The sequence below is a fragment of the Hippoglossus hippoglossus genome, chromosome 7 (genome assembly GCF_009819705.1).
Source record: "Hippoglossus hippoglossus isolate fHipHip1 chromosome 7, fHipHip1.pri, whole genome shotgun sequence".
Taxonomy (NCBI): Eukaryota; Metazoa; Chordata; class Actinopteri; order Pleuronectiformes; family Pleuronectidae; genus Hippoglossus; species Hippoglossus hippoglossus.
The window spans coordinates 26,743,653-26,761,614 of NC_047157.1; the positions used below are offsets into that span (position 1 = coordinate 26,743,653).

At 44.1% G+C, this 17,962-nt stretch overlaps 2 protein-coding genes and 1 long non-coding RNA gene across 4 annotated transcripts in view; 2 read left to right on the forward strand and 1 right to left on the reverse strand.

Moving 5' to 3' along the window:
• The window catches only part of zgc:113363 (uncharacterized protein LOC791449 homolog), a 4,970-nt gene extending 574 nt beyond the window's left edge, over window positions 1–4,396 (forward strand). The window contains exons 2-5 of one of the 2 annotated variants that reach the window (XM_034591614.1): window positions 216–340; window positions 753–887; window positions 964–1,170; window positions 3,637–4,396. In XM_034591614.1, the coding sequence (XP_034447505.1) occupies window positions 220–340; window positions 753–887; window positions 964–1,170; window positions 3,637–3,914 (741 nt within the window). In that variant the 5' untranslated portion in view covers window positions 216–219 and the 3' untranslated portion in view covers window positions 3,915–4,396. The remainder of the gene's footprint in view (window positions 1–215; window positions 341–752; window positions 888–963; window positions 1,171–3,636) is intronic. The other variant, XM_034591615.1, reaches the window with a different exon arrangement.
• LOC117765249 overlaps window positions 1–14,151 on the forward strand; it is a 19,055-nt gene extending 4,904 nt beyond the window's left edge. The window contains exons 2-3 of the long non-coding RNA XR_004614536.1: window positions 7,208–7,214; window positions 13,956–14,151. This is a non-coding gene — a long non-coding RNA (uncharacterized LOC117765249). The remainder of the gene's footprint in view (window positions 1–7,207; window positions 7,215–13,955) is intronic.
• tfe3a (transcription factor binding to IGHM enhancer 3a) lies at window positions 5,757–13,640 on the reverse strand. The gene is made up of 11 exons (XM_034591603.1): window positions 13,360–13,640; window positions 11,683–11,781; window positions 11,496–11,564; window positions 11,061–11,223; window positions 10,777–10,974; window positions 10,566–10,664; window positions 8,049–8,169; window positions 7,041–7,097; window positions 6,884–6,959; window positions 6,644–6,791; window positions 5,757–6,368 (listed from the first exon to the last, which is right to left on the reverse strand). The coding sequence occupies exons 1-11, from the start codon at window positions 13,488–13,490 to the stop codon at window positions 6,003–6,005; spliced, it is 1,527 nt and encodes a 508-aa protein (XP_034447494.1). The 5' UTR covers window positions 13,491–13,640; the 3' UTR covers window positions 5,757–6,002.
• Window positions 14,152–17,962: the final 3,811 nt, after the last annotated feature.

Genomic DNA, 17,962 nt, shown 5'->3' on the forward strand with positions numbered 1-17,962 from the left:
TCATTTAAAAAATGTACAATATAATAAATGATGCTGTTGCAGCCGGTGCAACTGATGTAATGAGTTCATTTGCTGCTGAGTAGATTCATCAATTGTTTGATTGATTGATATTTAAATGATCTGACGTCAGTCCACAGAACAATAAAATGGATCTAGTGAAGTAAATGTACTCAATTAATTTCCACTTATTACTTTTTATGATCACGTTACATCAGCAGGATGGAAGTGACATCACACATCTCCAACCCCACTGAGGGCGGAGTCAGTCATAACCCAAACCAATCGGAATGCATCTCGAGTCAGCCGACAGCAAATGGGACGCTGCCACATCACGACGCAGGTGAGACAGTGATCGTGATGTCATCATGTCTCTGATGACATCACACATTTGGACCCACGTCCTTCCTGAAGCACAGGAAGATGGCGTGAGGGGACTCCCTGCGTTTTTGACCGTGAGCTGAGACAACCTGAAGGTCACCTGACCTCTGGCTCAGGAAAGATCCGGATAGAGTTCAAAGTTCACTGTGACGACCACAGAATCCTCAGAATTTATTATTAATAAATGTAATTAACTTGTTTACAATCTGATTCATTTATACATAAAAATATGAAGATGAGCGGGTCGCTATGATAACTGAACGGGAATCAGAACTATAAGATCAGTTTTCTGAACCGTGTGATCTGAAGCTCTGTGATTGGCTGTTTGGGAGTCGCATTTGATAACATGGTGATTAAACATCCTTTCTGTGCAGAGGAGGCCCCGCCCCCTCTCTCTGATAGGTCAGAAGATTACCTCAGTGATGACTCTTTGACAGGCAGCTCCTCCACCAATGACATCTCTCGACTGCTAGCCCCCCACCCCATCACAGCTCCCCGCAAACAGAAAGGTAACCTCATCATCCGCCATGTCGCTTGTGATGTCATCTGTGATGTCACCTGTGATGTCATCTCTCTGTGTCTCAGGTGTGGACAACTCATCAGTGTCTCCTGGTCCTGTCCGTGCTCCTCCTCCTCCATCATCCACCTATAACAGACACAGCTGCAGCCTTGATCATCATCACCATCGTCACCACCATCATCAGAGCACCAGTCAGAAGCGTCTGTCCTCCACTAAAAGCCACGCCTCCTTAAAAAGCGACGCTGCCCACATCAGGGAGGTCGCTGGAGATGGTGAGCCAATCAGCTTCAGTCTGTAGTTTTGTCGTCATGTGGTTGTGTGGTCAACTCCAGGAAACTGGTCCAGGTTCTGCTGCGGCGCCCTGAGGACCCGGACCATCGTCACTGGGAATGTGGTAGGAGTCAACTAGAATATAACTCAGTCGATGTTTTCATACGTTAGTTTAAAAACAAACTGACAAAGGGAAAAACAAATTCCTCAGCAGAGGTAATGGTGTCTATACAACAGCGCCCCCTGTGGCCACTGATCTGTGGTTACATGTAACATGTTAACATCCGTAATTACTGTTACCAACAGTCAAGATGTTTTCAGACATAAACTCTGTAAAATAGGGACATTTCCTGTAGTTGGTGTTTGTGAAGCAGCAGCTGCAGGTTGTTGGGTCCGACTCGTTCACAACAACAGGAACATGTGTGGAACATCCAGGCGAGGGGCGGAGCCTGTGGAGCAGCAGGAGGCCGGACATGACGTATAAACTCTGCTGTGGAAAGATCAGTGTTGTTGTTTCCAGCTCATCTACACAGGCGTCGGCCCTCATCACCAGAAGCTCTGGAATCAATCAACCAATCATTTTATTTGTACGGTCCATATTCATGAATCACAGTTTAGCTCATACGACTTAACAAGGTGCAACATCCTCTGTTCTTAACCTTCAACCATAAAACTTTCAACAGGAGACGTAGGAACCTTAGAGATTCAGAGGATTCATCTCACTGATGTGAGACTGTGTCTAACATGTAAAGGTGTATGTTTGAAGACTCAGATGTAGGAGCAGGAAAGTGTAATGATGGAGGTATTAACAATAATATTAGTAAATGTGCAGCGGTTTAGATCTCGTTGATAATTCATGATGACGACAGACAGTTACAGACGCATGTCAGTTTATCTTCTGGACGTTCTGTTTATCTCTGTCAGACACTCACAGTCTGTCGACTCCACCCTCCTACTCATCTGACTCCTGTTCAAACATCAACTGCTGTGTTCACTGTCTCCTGGTCTGTCTCTGTCTGTCTCTGTAGTCTGATGTGTTCACTGTCTCTCTCTGTCTCTACAGATGGATGTGTTCACTGTCCCCTGGTCTGTCTCAGTCTGTCTGTCACTACAGTCTGATGTGTTCACTGTCTCCGTCTGTCTCTGTCCCTACGGACAGATGTGTTCACTGTCCCCTGGTCTGTCTCTGTCTGTCTCTGTCTCTACAGTCTGATGTTTTCACTGTCCCCTGGTCTGTCTCTGTCTCTACAGACTGATGTGTTCACTGTCCCCTGGTCTGTCTCTGTCCCTACAGACAGATGTGTTCACTGTCCCCTGGTCTGTCTCTGCCTGTCTCTGTCTCTACAGACTGATGTGTTCACTGTCCCCTGGTCTGTCTCTGTCTCTACAGTCTGATGTGTTCACTGTCTCCTGGCCTGTCTCTGTCTGTATCTGTCTCTACAGTCTGATGTGTTCACTGTCCCCTGGTCTGTCTCTGTCTGTCTCTGTCCTTACAGACAGATGTGTTCACTGTCCCCTGGTCTGTCTCTGTCTGTCTCTGTCTCTACAGACTGATGTGTTCACTGTCCCCTGGTCTGTCTCTGTCTGTCTCTGTCTCTACAGTCTGATGTGTTCACTGTCCCCTGGTCTGTCTCTGTCTGTCTCTGTCTCTACAGTCTGATGTGTTCACTGTCCCCTGGTCTGTCTCTGTCTGTCTCTGTAGTCTGATGTGTTCACTGTCTCTCTCTGTCTCTACAGACAGATGTGTTCACTGTCCCCTGGTCTGTCTCTGTCTGTCTCTGTCTCTACAGTCTGATGTTTTCACTGTCCCCTGGTCTGTCTCTGTCTGTCTCTGTAGTCTGATGTGTTCACTGTCTCTCTCTGTCTCTACAGACAGATGTGTTCACTGTCCCCTGGTCTGTCTCTGTCTGTCTCTGTCCTTACAGACAGATGTGTTCACTGTCCCCTGGTCTGTCTCTGTCTGTCTCTACAGACTGATGTGTTCACTGTCCCCTGGTCTGTCTCTGTCTGTCTGTCACTACAGTCTGATGTGTTCACTGTCTCCGTCTGTCTCTGTCCCTACAGACAGATGTGTTCACTGTCCCCTGGTCTGTCTCTGCCTGTCTCTGTCTCTACAGACTGATGTGTTCACTGTCCCCTGGTCTGTCTCTGTCTGTCTCTGTCTCTACAGACTGATGTGTTCACTGTCCCCTGGTCTGTCTCTGTCTGTCTCTGTCTCTACAGACTGATGTGTTCACTGTCTCCTGGTCTGTCTCTGTCTCTACAGACTGATGTGTTCACTGTCCCCCGGTCTGTCTCTGTCTGTCTCTGTCTCTACAGTCTGATGTGTTCACTGTCTCCTGGCCTGTCTCTGTCTGTCTGTGCCTCTACAGACTGATGTGTTCACTGTCTCCTGGCCTGTCTCTGTCTGTCTCTGTCTCTACAGTCTGATGTGTTCACTGTCCCCTGGTCTGTCTCTCTCTCTACAGATTGCTGCGTTCACTGTCTCCTGGCCTGTCTGTTCTGCGAGACGCTGTCCATGTGTTTCGCGGTGGGGGAGTGTCTAGCGTGCGGAGTGGGTGGGGCCGGGTGCTGCAACGCCGCTGATGGTTGCTGCTGCTGCTGCGTGGAGGTGGCGGGGGAGGCGGCCTGTACGGAGGACGCCTGTCAAGCCGTGTTGGATTGTGGGATACTGGAGGACTGCTGTGGCTCGTCCGAGTGCATGGAGATCTGTCTGGAGTGCTGCTCCATCTGCTTCCCCTCGTAGACCAGCCAATCAGAGACGGACTACAAGATGAGGTCACAGACACTGAACCAGACCAGGAGGACTGATGACATCATAACTCTGATCTTCATGTCACATGATGGACATGATGGTGACTGTGATGGCGTCTCCGTGTGGACCCACGTCCTCAAAGTCACTTTGACTTCCTCATGTTTTAAATGATTCTTATTATCATGACGACAAACGTTAAAGCTACAATGTGAAGATCAACATGTGCCAGTGTAACGTGCGTACATGTAATCAGATTACTCTCAGACTACTACTTGTGTCCATGTGCAGCTCTGAGCGACGACAGAAGTAAACCTGACTGACAGGAAGTGGGTCCTGCTGGGACAGGAAGTGCGTGTTTGTTGAAACTATGTGCCAGGACATCCAAACAGGAAACAGGAAATCACTGTGATGACAACTCCACCTGACCTCTGACCTCCGGGACGAGCAACATCAAAGAGACGAACCCAACCACACACAGTGCAGATCCAGTATCACGGACATGAGAGATGATTCTGAAATGTTGTGATCAGAAACATGACGGAAAAAGACTAATTTAAGCTTTTAAGTGCTGATACTGCCCCCTGGTGTTCAAACTGAAGAGTTGTAATCTGCCTGAGGAAACACACAGACACAACCACCATGATTGTCATGAATTTATTTCGATATAAAAGTTTGATCTATAAAAACTGAGACTACAGACATTTACATGAACATGAAAAATGAAATGAATCCCTTCTTCATGAAGCTCGTTACTATGGTAACTGGAGCTACACCACAGGCATGTTGTGGCTGGATCTCTGTTCTGGAACATCACTGGGTTCAAAGAGTCAATTCAGCTGCTTTTATTTTCCTAAATGTCAACAAATATCGGGACTTTTGATCTATTTAATGTAAAATGAATTGATAAAGTTGATTTTATAAAACTGATTCTGTACGTTGATCATTATAAATGTGGATGAAGCGTCTCTCCAGAACGAAGATGAACTCTGCTGTAATATATGTGTAACATTCCTTTGACTGAGACCAGAACAGAGGATCATTACGTTTCCTGTCTCTAACACAGTGATTCTAGATTCTGAGTCCTGAGTCCAGGTGAGGTACCTGCTGTGATGTCACAGATGGAGGCGTGGCTACAGGAATCTGTGCCACATGTGAAAGATTCTGAATCAGCACAAAGCTAATGATAGCATTAGCTGTGTACTTCAGCCATTATTGTGTTTAAAGTCTAAGCCATAACACGTCCTCTGAGCAGCAGCCGGGCTGCAGCTAGCTGGTTAGCATGCTAACTTCAGTGGAAGAAAACACTTCACCAGAACTTGTTGAGCTGCAAATGCTAACGTTAGCTAATATTAGCTATGTAGCAAACATTTACATAGAGCTCCTTTAAAAGATTTTCGGGGGGAAAAAATTCCATTTGTAAAAATAATAAATATATATCTATATATCTATATATATATAGATATATAGATAATTTAAACCGAACTGTTATCAACCAGTTATTGATCAGCTGCTGCTCTACTGACCAATCAGCTGCGAGTTATTTCAGTAATAGACGATTTGCTTCTGGTCTGTTTCTGGGCTGATGTTGACGAGGATGAAACAGCACAGCTGTCGCCATGGTGACACTGGTGACAATGGGAGCACTGGAAGACACAGTAGTTACCATGGTTACCTAAGTGATGCTGGAGGACATATTGGTTTTCATGGGCAAACTGGTAATAGACACCTCCTGGTTACCATGGTGACACTGTTTCTCACACACACACACACACACACACACACACACACACACACACACACACACACACACACACACACACACACACACACACACACACACACACACACACACACACACACACACAGAGAACAGTTACCATGGAAAAACCTTGGTGTAACTGACAGGCTCACAGTGGTTACCACGGTTACACTGTAGGACACATTTGCTCCCTGTGACATCGCTTTTATATTCTGTTCATTTTGATGAATACTATTTCTATTAAAAGATGAACATTTTAAAAATCTCTGGTCTGAGTCCCGCCTCTGGCCAATAAGATCCCTGCGTACGTGATGATGTCATCAGAGGTCCTCGTCCATGCTGAAGCTGCTCCTCCTGCTGCTGCTCTTAGAGGCTCCACAGGACAGCAGGGGGTCAGACATCACCCCTCCTCCCCTTCCTCCCCCCTCCTGCATCAGGATGTCTCCCAGGCTGTGGAGCTCCGTCAGCCCCACGTCCGCCATCAGGTCGGCAGAGAAGACAGTGGAGGCTCCCCGAGGCTCGTCCAGCTCCACAAAGCTCAGGGCGTCCAGATCCAGGGAGGGAGTCGCCAGGGAGGAGAAGGGGTGAGGCAGAGTGGGGGAGAGAAGAGTAGAAGAGGAGGAGGCGGAGGGAGGCGAGGAAGAGGAGGAGGTGAGGCCATGGAGACGAGCCTGGAGCTCCAGCTCCTACAAAAAGAAGATTATTCACGTCAGAGTTCAGAGGTTAGAGACCCCTTTCACACCTGCACCAGTCAAACACATCTGTATCCAGGTGGGATCTGTTCACACCTGCACCACTATAATGCGTTTCTATCCAGATGTGATTTATCCTGCTCTCATTCACACCTGGCATTAACCCACTGAGATCTGATCTCTTTCCAGCTCACATCACATCCTCCTCTCGATTGGTGCAAAAAGAGACGGAAGGAGAAATACATGGTGAAGCTCCTCCCCCTCCTCACCTGTATGCGGAGCAGCAGTGAGTGGTTGGCGTTCTCCAGCCTCTTCTGTCTCTCCTCCATCTCTCGCGCCCTCTGCTGTTCTTTCTGCATTTTGCGGATGTAATCCACCGACGCCCTCAGGATGGTCCCTTTGTTCCACCTCATCTCCCTGATCAGCCAATCACAGGCCACGCCTCGTTAACACACAACACCAACCAGCACAGTGAGACATAGAGTGTTGTTTGTTAAGTGTTTACTGACAGGTCGGTGGATTTGGGGATCAGCGCTCCGAGTTCTTTGATGCGGTCGTTGATGTTGAACCTCCTCCTCCTCTCGACTGAAACAGAAACAACATCATTATTATCATTATTATCATTATTATCATTCAGTCTTGATTGCAGTGCTCATCAGAACTCACTGAGGTTGTGGTTGTCCTTCTTCTGTCTCTCTTTGATCAGAGTTTTTGTCTCCACGTCTACAACAACAGAGTTAAATATATTTAAATTAGAATTATCGCTCCCTCCAGGTTTTCCTGACATATCGAGTTCACAAGAATGAGACAACCTGAAAACATTATGCCTGCAGCCACCAGGTGGCGCCGGTGTGGAGAAATAAAACATTTCACATGTGTAGAGAAAGGAAATCTGGATGAATGACCTTGGACAGAATGAGGCAGCCGGTTGGAATGTGAGGAAATCTTTTAACATGAAAGTTTCAGAAGCAACAATAAAAAGATAAATATTTAATTTGTCAACACTGTGGGTCCACTTACTTTTTTTTTTACAATTAACTTTATTTAGTCGGTTTGAAGACGACAATGACTTTAACGTCCTGGACATTAAACGTCCTGGACATTAAACGTCCTGGACATTAAACGTCCTGGACATGAGTCCATGTCCATGAAGACCATGTGATGACTGAAAACTCTGGAAAACACTAACTGGTGGAACTTTAGTTTTAATATTTTCATTAAGCTACAGTTTCTACTTTGTTGTGTAATAATATTTTTACATGTAAGACGTCAGTGAATTTATTTAGTTTGTAATTTTGTTTTCATGAGAGAAAAGATTTTTAAAAGTTCAGTCACAGTAACTTGAAAATGACAAACTGCAGTTTCTGTTGAGGAAGACGTTCATGTTGACTGAACAGGAAGTGGGAACTGATGATGTGGAAAAATACGACTGGATGCTGAGTGTGTGTGTGTGTGTGTGTGGGTTCGTCCACAGGAAGTCGTGGTGTTGACTCATCAAAATGAAGAAGAACAGATTTTGCAGCAGAAAACAGGGAAACACGGGGGAGGGGCTTCACTCTCTGAGCTGTAACCTCAGAACTGGTGTGAGCCAATGAGAAGCCAGCTCTGCACACTTTTACTGTCCAATGAGTTAAACTGTGCAGAAGTCGCCGCTTCACGGCGTCGGTCACTCACCGAACAGCTCGGTCTTGATGGCGTGAAGCTCGGCCGGGCAACTGTTGCTAACGGTGATGGCCTGCGTGGCCATCCCTCCATTGCTGCTGTAAACGTCCAGCATCGTCCCAGAGACAGGCAGCTGAAACGGACCAATCAAAACACAGAATCAACGTCTCTGAAATATAGAATGTTGTAATTTGAATGAAATCTGTCCGAAGAAATGAGAGAAGAAATGCTGTCGTGTAATTCTCATGTGATCAGTTCATCAGACTTTTCTGTTTTTTTAAGAATCATCATGAAGACAAATAATGTCAGCGTCGTCAGAATGTGGCTTTTAAATCAAACTGGTTTCCAGAGCAGTTCTTTGTGTGACAGCTCTGATCTGAGGTCAGTTCATGTTGCTCAGTGGAATCTGCTGATCGAACAAGAAATGATAAGAGCTGCGTCCTGCTCACACACACACTGAACAGGAGTTACAGGGAAACAACAGATTCACGTCTGACTCAAGGAAAACATCATGTTAAAGAATTTACTACAAACAGATAGACATCTCAGTGTTTCTGGATTTCTCTTAGCCAATTTTACATCACATATTTAGATTATTTATTGTGAGTTGACGTTTCATTGATCTAATTATTAATCCTCTGACCTCTGCAGTAGAAATGTTCCTGCAGTGTCTCTAAAATCTGTACAACCTAAATGAAAAACTTCCGTAAGTCAATAAACCATAACAAATGATTAAAGTACTGAAACTGGGTCAAAACATTTTTAAATACCAAAAATGTTTTTTAATAAAATTGAAAAAACTATGAACATGTTTATTTTTTGAGGCATGAATATTTGTCTCCGCTCCTCTACCCCGCTCTCTGGCGCCACCATGTGATTACGATTTAAATTAAATTTAAACAGCGTCATGTTAACTCATGTAGAACCTTCTGCCGGCGAACGTGGCAGCGGACAGTCTGTTAACTGGAAGTTTCTCGTAGCGTTACAGTTTCATCTAAATACATAAATTGAGGACGTTTATTCACTGAGTCTAAAAAGTTTAAACCCTCATTTCTGTCAGCCTCAGTTTTAAAATAAGAAAATAACTTTATTGATCCTGAAGGAAATTCTTGTGCAGGATATTTCTCCAAAGTTACAATAACAAAGACTAAAAAGAATAAAGTATGAAAATGGGTGAGTCTGAATAGATAACACAGCGAGTAAGAAAAGATCAAACTGAACCATTTTCTCCAGTTACTCTCTGTGGGGCAGTGGTTCTATGTTTTTTCATTTCCACAATAAATGTTTGTGTGACAGAGGAGTCAGAGTTTAAACTGAAAATAAAACATGTTTATATCGTTCTGGTTTGACTCGTCTGTTACATTCAACTGTTACTGTTCACATGTTAATGCATCAATAATATTGATCCAATTACATCCTGTCACCGTCAGTACAACTCTGATCACTTTATATAATACGTTATGCTGACGACACGTTATTTAACTTCACTCCTCTGCAGAGAGGTCAGAGGTCACAGCTCAAACTGACCTGAAACAACAAGACAAACATTTTACCTCAGATTTAATCCTCCTCTTCTCATGGTCTGGCAGTAAAACTAAAATCCTCATCTTTGATTTCACACCAACACACATTCACAGACATACACACATGAATCCATGCACTCAGTAACACACACACACTCTCTCACACACAGTCAGCAGCAGAGCAGCAGAGCAGCAGAGCAGCTTCCCTTTCTCTTTGCTCGACTGTTGAAAAATGAGGAAACGTCTCTTTAAGAAAAAAACTAAAAACCCTCCCAGTGTTTCATTATCAGCCTGACACACACACACACACACACACACACACACACACACACACACACACACACACACACACACACACACACACACACACATTGCTGGAGCAGAAACTCCCCAATACAGATCTGCAGGCATCTTTTAACCAGTTTTTATTCAAGCCTTAATCTATATTTAATCCAGATTTAAACCAGTTTCAAAACAGATGTAAACCATTTTAAATTTAGTTTTAATCCAGCCTCAATTAAATTTAAAACCATATTTAATCCAGCTTTATTCTAGACTGAATCCAGTTTCAATCCTAAATCAAGTTTTAATCCTGTTTCAAACCAGCCTAAACCCAATTATAAACCAGTTTCCAACCAGATTGAATCTATCTTTAATCCAGCCTTAATCTATTTTAAATCCAGTTTTAAACCTGTTTCAAACCAGATTTAATCCAGTCTTAATCCAGATTCAAAACGAATGGAAACCATTTTAAATCTAGTTTTAATCTAGACTGAATCCAGTTTCAAGCCTAAATCAAGTTTTAATCCTGTTTCAAACCAGCCTAAACCCAATTTTAAACCAGTTTCTAACCAGATTGAATCCATCTTTAATCCAGTTTTAAACCTGGTTAAAACCAGATATAATCCAGTCTTAATCCAGATTTGATCTAACCTTGATCCACTTTTCACTTATCTTTATTCGGAGTGCATGTTAGTTTGTGCACGTGTGTGTGCATGCGTGTTACCGTGTTGGCGAGCTGTAGTCCGGAGTCAATCAGCGTCAGAAATTCGTCGTTGAGGCTCGATTCCAGGCTGATGATGTCATTAATGACGGCCTCTTCCACCTTAATGAACCAATCAGAGGACAGATGAGGTTTGTGTATATTGTGTATGTACGTGTTACTTCTTGTTCAGCCGTATATTTACAGTATATCTTTTATTATTTATATTTCTTACTTCCTGTGTGCCATCTCCTGGCTGAGGTCCGGGGGCACAACCCAGCTGGGGGGAGTGGCTTGATGACAGTTCAGATGGCCTGTGATTGGCTGTCCTGGGGGCGATGGTTGTCTGAGTGGTGCAGAGATACTGACGCACCTGCTGCCTCTGAGCCTGCTGGATGTGATACCTGGTCGGGTTCTCCAGGTGAGTCTGCACCTGAGGGGCACACAGGTGCATGAGGGCAAATGGAGGATATTTTACACTCACAGTCTGTTTTCACCTCCTCCTCCTCCTCCTCCTACCTTTAGCACCTCCACAGGAACCTGAGCAGGAGGTTTGCAGGAGGACGACACAGAGACAGGCAACGAGGAGTCAGAGGAGCGAAACTGATGATGATGCTGCTGCGCCTCCTTAAACTCCGCCTCCAGAGTTTGCTGACGCATCAGGTCCTGACGCATCAACACCCTGCAGGAGGAGAGGAGAGGAGAGGAGAGGAGAGCAGAGGAGAGGAGAGGAGAGGAGAGGAGAGGAGCGGAGAGCAGAGGAGAGGAGAGGAGAGGAGAGCAGAAGAGAGGAGAGGAGAGGAGAGGAGAGGAGAGCAGAGGAGAGGAGAGGAGAGGAGAGGAGAGGAGAGCAGAGGAGAGGAGAGGAGAGGAGAGGAGAGGAGGAGAGTAGCTACAACTTTATTTCATAGAAGAGAAACAGACAGTAAAGAAGTATGTGTGTGCGTGTGATACCTGGATGACATCACCGACGTCAGTGAGGAAGATGACGATGAGGAAGGGGAGGAAGCTGCTGCTGATGTACTGAGGAGAGAAGGAAAGATGATGACATCATCATCTCTGATCTTGTGACATCATTTTGATCCTGAACTGATTCAGAGACAGAAGTGTGTGTGTGTGTGTGTGTGTGCGTGTGTGTAACCTGATGCTGATTGGCTGACTCTTGATCTCGTAGAAGGCATCGCAGCCTGAAGGCAACAAATTGTCAACCTCGATGTCAGCGACAATCCCAGACTCCACCCTGACAGACGGAGACAGAACCAATCAGATTGTGACCTCAGAGGTTCTGACGTCACAGCACGAGTACAAACTGAACTCTGTCAGCTGAGGATTATTGATTCTTCTTGGATATTATTCTGATGTGACAGATCACCTTCACCTCACTTAGGTGATCACATGACCATAGCTTCCTGTTTACTGACCACGTCACGCCACACGATCACATGATGCAGGAACATCTGGATATCTGCCCTGAGTTTTGACTGTCAGGTTCAACAACGAAGTTTCCAGGGGGAAATTTCAAACAGCTGCTGAGTCATGAGTTTGACAGCTGGCTCGGATTAGAGGAAAATAAAAAGGAGAATGTGAGGAGACTCAGCTTAACACTGTAAAACATGAAGCAGCTAAAACATCTGGAAAAACAACTGGCTGAACTCAACACTGTGTGTGTGTGTGTGTGTGTGTGTGTGTGTGTGTGTGTGTGTGTGTGTGTGTGTGTGTGTGAGAGTGTGAGTGTGAGTTTGAGCAGGGTGTGGTGGTGGAGCAACACTGATGAAGACAATTCTCGTCTGGCTGTTTCCACTGGAAAAATACCTACCAGTGTGTGTTGTGTCCTCAAAATTGCAGAGAGACCAGTTTGTCTGTGTGTGTGTGTCTGTGTGTGTGTGTGTGTGTGTGTGTGTGTGTGTCTGTGTGTCTGTGTGTGTGTGTGTGTTAATCTTGAATGACTCATTGCAGGAGGAAAAGAGGATCAGAGGTCAAAGTTCAAACAGTAACATCAACAACCTCAGACTCCATTCATCACTTTATCTCATCAAAGTGTTAGAAATTTTATTCTAATCGAGTTTGAAGTGATTTTAAATTTTCTTAAATAAATGTCACTTTCATTTCTTTTGAAAGTATCAAGTTTGTTTAAAAACGAGATTTAACAGAGAGAAACATGAAGTGACTGATTCTGATCTTCATCTTCATCTTCATCATCTTCACATGAATCAGCTCGTCTCTATTCAACGTGTTTGCACTTTACTGTCAAAGTTCATCTTCAAAATAAATCTAACTGAATTTAAATATTTATTCAAATAAGAAAAGGACGTTTATTATCTCGTAGTTAATTTCACTTGACATATTAAGAATAAAGCGAAATGTTGGAAGTTGAATGAGCCGATTTGAGCAGAAACATGTGAACCCTGGTTTCAGTCCTGGGTTCAGTCCTGGGTTCAGTCCTGGTTTAAGTCCTGGTTTCAGTCCTGGGTTCAGTCCTGGGTTCAGTCCTGGTTTAAGTCCTGGGTTCAGTCCTGGTTTCAGTCCTGGGTTCAGTCCTGGTTTAAGTCCTGGTTTCAGTCCTGGTTTCAGTCCTGGGTTCAGTCCTGGTTTCAGTCCTGGTTTAAGTCCTGGGTTCAGTCCTGGTTTCAGTCCTGGGTTCAGTCCTGGTTTCAGTCCTGGGTTCAGTCCTGGGTTCAGTCCTGGTTTCAGTCCTGGGTTCAGTCCTGGGTTCAGTCCTGCTGAGGACACGAGTCCTCGAGCTGCTGAGACACTCATCTGTTGAAGGTTCTGGTTCAGAGGCTCAGCGCAGCAGAAGTAACGGGACTCCCGGACTCACCGGAGCAGATTGAGTGTTTCAGCCGAGTCCAGGATGACAAACACGGTCTGCGGCTGCAGGATCCCGGCCTCCTGCCGCTCCGGCCCGGCTCCGGCTCGGTTCAGGACCTGGTCCGAGGTGACACCTGACATCTCCCCGGAGGCACAGAAGATTCCGCGGGCAAAAACTGGACTGATCCACCGAGCCGGACCAGGAGCAGAACCAGCACCAGGTCCAGTCTCAGGTTCAAGTCCGCCCCCTGAGAAGCAACAGACACGCAACTCACAGATCACACACACACACACACACACAGACGCACACACACTGACCAATCATCGTCTGCCCTGCTCACCGCCGACCAATAGGAATCAGGCAGTATTCTCTGACAGCCAATGAGCGGCTGCTGCGGGGGCGGGGCAGCCATCTTGTTTGTTTTGGTCTGAGGTTTACGGGAAGTTGGGGGTGGGGTGTGGTGACGTCACTCCAGCTGATCGGCTGCGCTCAGAGTGACAGGAGAGCCGACCAATCAGGGAGGGCGGTGTTTCATCAGACAGCTGACGTCACAGACAGTCAAACATCATTTAACTTTGAATTCAACAAACACGTTTGTGCTGCAGCTCCTCTGGAAACACTGAGACCTCTGAACTGGATCCAACAGGTCCTCTGAACTGGATCCAACAGGTCCTCTGAACTGGATCCAACAGGTCCTCTGAACTGGATCCAACAGGTCCTCTGAACTGAATCCAACAGGTCCTCTGAACTGGATCCAACAGGTCCTCTGAACTGGATCCTGTTGATCCTCTGAACTGAATCCAACAGGTCCTCAGAACTGGATCCAACAGGTCCTCTGAACTGGATCCTGTTGATCCTCTGAACTGGATCCAACAGGTCCTCTGAACTGGATCCAACAGGTCCTCTGAACTGGATCCAACAGGTCCTCTGAACTGGATCCTGTTGATCCTCTGAACTGGATCCAACAGGTCCTCTGAACTGGATCCTGTTGGTTCTCATGTTGGTCGAATCAGTTTTTCCTCTAAAATGAACAATCATAACCGTGATATACTTGATTTATTTCTAAATGAAATTGTTATTACGAGTTCCTACAGCAGTAACCTTCAGTGCTGATCTGGACTCCCTCTGAATATCTAATTGTAAATAAGATCAAGAAAGTGACTTTCAAACTGATTCATCATTTTTATAACAGGATAAAAAAGTGTTCTGTTCATTTTGTCAACTGGTTCCAGAAGATTGTTCCCACTCGATTCTGAATTATCCCTCTCCTAGGAAAATATGTTGTTTGGCTTTACTAGTTATAAATTAAATCAAGTGAAAAATCAATTCATGCATATTGTTATTTATAACGTTTTTAAAATTTGTACTATTACTAATAAAGTCGAGTCAGGCAGTAAAAGTACTTGCAGACCGTTTTCATCTTTTTATTTCATTTATAACCTCATAAACATTTCTCATGTTATTTTCTTACAGAACTGCATGATGGGAAACAGACGTGGACAGAATGGAAGGTAGTGGCCGGCCACTAACCAATAACCTGCAATCAATCCATAATCAATAATCAATGATAACTAGGTACCAGAAGTACAACAGGAAGACGAAGAGTCCACAAACATGCTGCTGTTACACCCACAGAGAGAAAAGAGAGGTGCTGGTGATACTGTTGTCATGGTAACTAACGTCTAGTGGTTGCTATGACAACAGTGAAACCAGCATAGGAGAATGAGGCTCAGGGAACCTGGAGGTCACCATGGTAACATGCTGCTCCAGAAACCCCCAGTTCCTCTAACGAGAAGTCAGTGGGGTGAGCGCTCTGGTCACGAAAAAAAGATGTCATTCAATTACATGACATCACCACCTAGTCTCCTCTGATTGGTTCTTTGACGGCCGTATTAGACGCATGTAGATTTAGGTTTGTTAAGGTTTCTATTCCACATGCCAACATATGAACAGTGACAGTTTCATGCATGTTTCAGCCTGTTCTGATGGTCTCCGTGGTGACGGCGGCTGCTTCATGCCTGTGGTTGTTTTGTGTCAGATAACAACCGATCACCTGAACCCTGACGTCTGGTTAATGACCCTCAGGTAACAGCAGCTTCTGACAGGAACAGGAAGTCTCACACTCACGTGGTCTGAAAAGATGGAAACTGATGTAACATCACAGCGATGGACAAACAGCGTCACCAGCATCAGGTCGACCAGGAAGTACAAAATTTAAAACATGAAAAACAAACCAACGACATTTTCATCATCATCTCATCATCATCATCATTTTCATCACCACATCATCATCACTTCAACAATTTACTGTGAGCAAGTTGTTTTGACCAGAAGCTAATGCTAGCTTGTGGTAACGGGAAAACATTTGAGCAAACCTTCAATTTTTGCTAAATTACCCACAAAGCTAGAATGTAAAAAAAGTCCCTCATATAATAATAAATTATTCATCATCTCTTTCATCGAGTAAAACTGAGAGAAACGGACTGACGTCATGTTCAGAAACAAACACGACAAACAATTAAAAACTTAACATAGATGTGATGAACAACTTCACCTTCACCTGAAAACTCAACAAATTCAAATACATGTAGAGAAAATACAACAAACCACTGTTCAGCTGTGTCAACACGACCAGCTAAAACCAGTTAGAACCCGTCAGGCCCAGTCAGAACTGTTTAGAGCCTGTCAAGGCCAGTTAGAACTCGTTAGAACCAATTGGGACCAGTCAGGACCAGTTAGAACTAGTGAGGACCATTTAGAGCCAGTCAAGGCCAGTTAGAACTGTTTAGAACCGGTTAGGACCGGTCAGAAATGGGACCGGTCTTCAAATGTTTCTTGCAACAGAAAAAAAAGTTAAACTCAAACAAACCTAAAACAAACATCGATTGCTCAAATCAGATGGAAAGATTTTCCCCTGATGACGACTCGGAGGATGAGTTTCAGGCCATTTCCTTCCACTGGGGGACGAGAGGACGACACGCCGAGTCCTCGTACATACCAAGAACACGCTGAAATCACACTGTGACAACCAGAGCTGCGTACAGGCCGAGCACCACAGCGACTCAGGAAGAATTCAACATTTTGTAGAGTCACTGGTTTCAGATGGATATCACAGAAACATGTGTTATCCTAGCTTAGCACAAAGACTGAAAGCAGGGGGAACTGTTAGCCTAGCTCTGTTCAATGGGGGTAAAGTAACTGATATGCTAAGCGGTTCGATTTTAAGATTTAAAGTTAAGTTGTGTTAGCATGCGAAAGGTGATCTAATGAAATCATCCCGTTTCTCCCACAGTTAAAGTTTACAGGCTAATCACAGATTATCATTATAAATGTTATTAGCGCTCAGTCAAACTGTAGCATTTAACAGCTTTGATGCCTTCAGCTGTGTTAGCTAATTTTTTACTAAACAATCACGAATTTTCACCTGATCTTTTGACATCTTTTGTTAAATGGCTGCTTCCAGTCTTGATGCTAAGCTAAGCTAACCAGGTCCCGGACCTATCTGAAGAGTGAGAGATGAAAGGTAAGATGACACAGACCCAGGGAATTTATCAAAATGTCAAATTGTTCCTTTAACCTTTACCCTGTTAATCTCACCTGTGGAACCAACATGGCCGCCGCAGGGCTCTGGCTGTGACCTTTGACCTTATCACAGTCACATGACCAGGGTGGGGCAGGGTCACAGGAGAATAAATTATATTTACAAAAACTTTAGTCTTAGTTTTCTTCTTGCATCAAGCAAACATCGAACACAACCCGACTCATAACACAGAAATATCCAACGAGAAGTTTCGTCTTTTCACTCAGATTCTTTAGAATCACAAGAACAATATTAACAATATTCACTTTTGTCACTATCAAAACACTTTGTCCAAAAGAAATGCTGCAACAAGACGAGTCCGTTCATGTCGGCTCCGTCTAAACGCTGGAAATCCAGGAAACAAGAGTCCATGACTCCTGCAGAGGTTCAGAGTCCAGTTTGGTTCAAGTCTTTAAAATTCCACCGATACTTTACATCCAACTCCTAAAACATCTGCACCTGCATCAGTGTCCTGCAGGGGCCTCGAACTGAGGCTTTCATCTTCAGTTACTAGTTATTAATAATTCATTACTTTGTCATCTGGCCATTTGAAAGAGGAGGCGTGTAATACTCTTAAATAATTATCATCAGATACAAAATGTAAAATTTTATTTTATTGAATTCTATCTTTTTTAATGGAATTAAAGTAATTATGTAACATATAAATATATTATGGAATATTTAATACTGTATAATTAAGTATATCTGATTATACACATGTGAAGGTAAATCAAAATCAATAAATATGTAAAAATATAAGTGAAAACAACGTGATCATATTTTCTCATATCGTCAAATAATTTCATCACTTCTCACTTTTCTTATTTTTTATGACAAAACTATTTGAAGCATTGCATGTTACATGATGTCATATGATATATAACATTATTAACATGTAATAATGAGAGAATATCTTCAAAGTGTGAATTAATAAAGCTGTATTTTTTTTATTTTACTTCATGATGTGGGAGGTTTCTACAGGAAAGTGATGACAACCTGCAGTACCATGCTTCACCTGCAGAGAGCAGACCA

Excerpts from the sequence above, each read along its gene's own strand:
- tfe3a (XM_034591603.1), bottom strand. The coding sequence starts at position 13,490 with ATGTCAGGTGTCACCTCGGACCAGGTCCTGAACCGAGCCGGAGCCGGG. Across the intron at positions 8,170-10,565 it reads GACTACAGCTCGCCAACACG|CTGCCTGTCTCTGGGACGAT; the intron begins GTAACACGCATG and ends GGTCCGTTTCAG. Across the intron at positions 7,098-8,048 it reads CATCAAGACCGAGCTGTTCG|ACGTGGAGACAAAAACTCTG; the intron begins GTGAGTGACCGA and ends CTGTTGTTGTAG.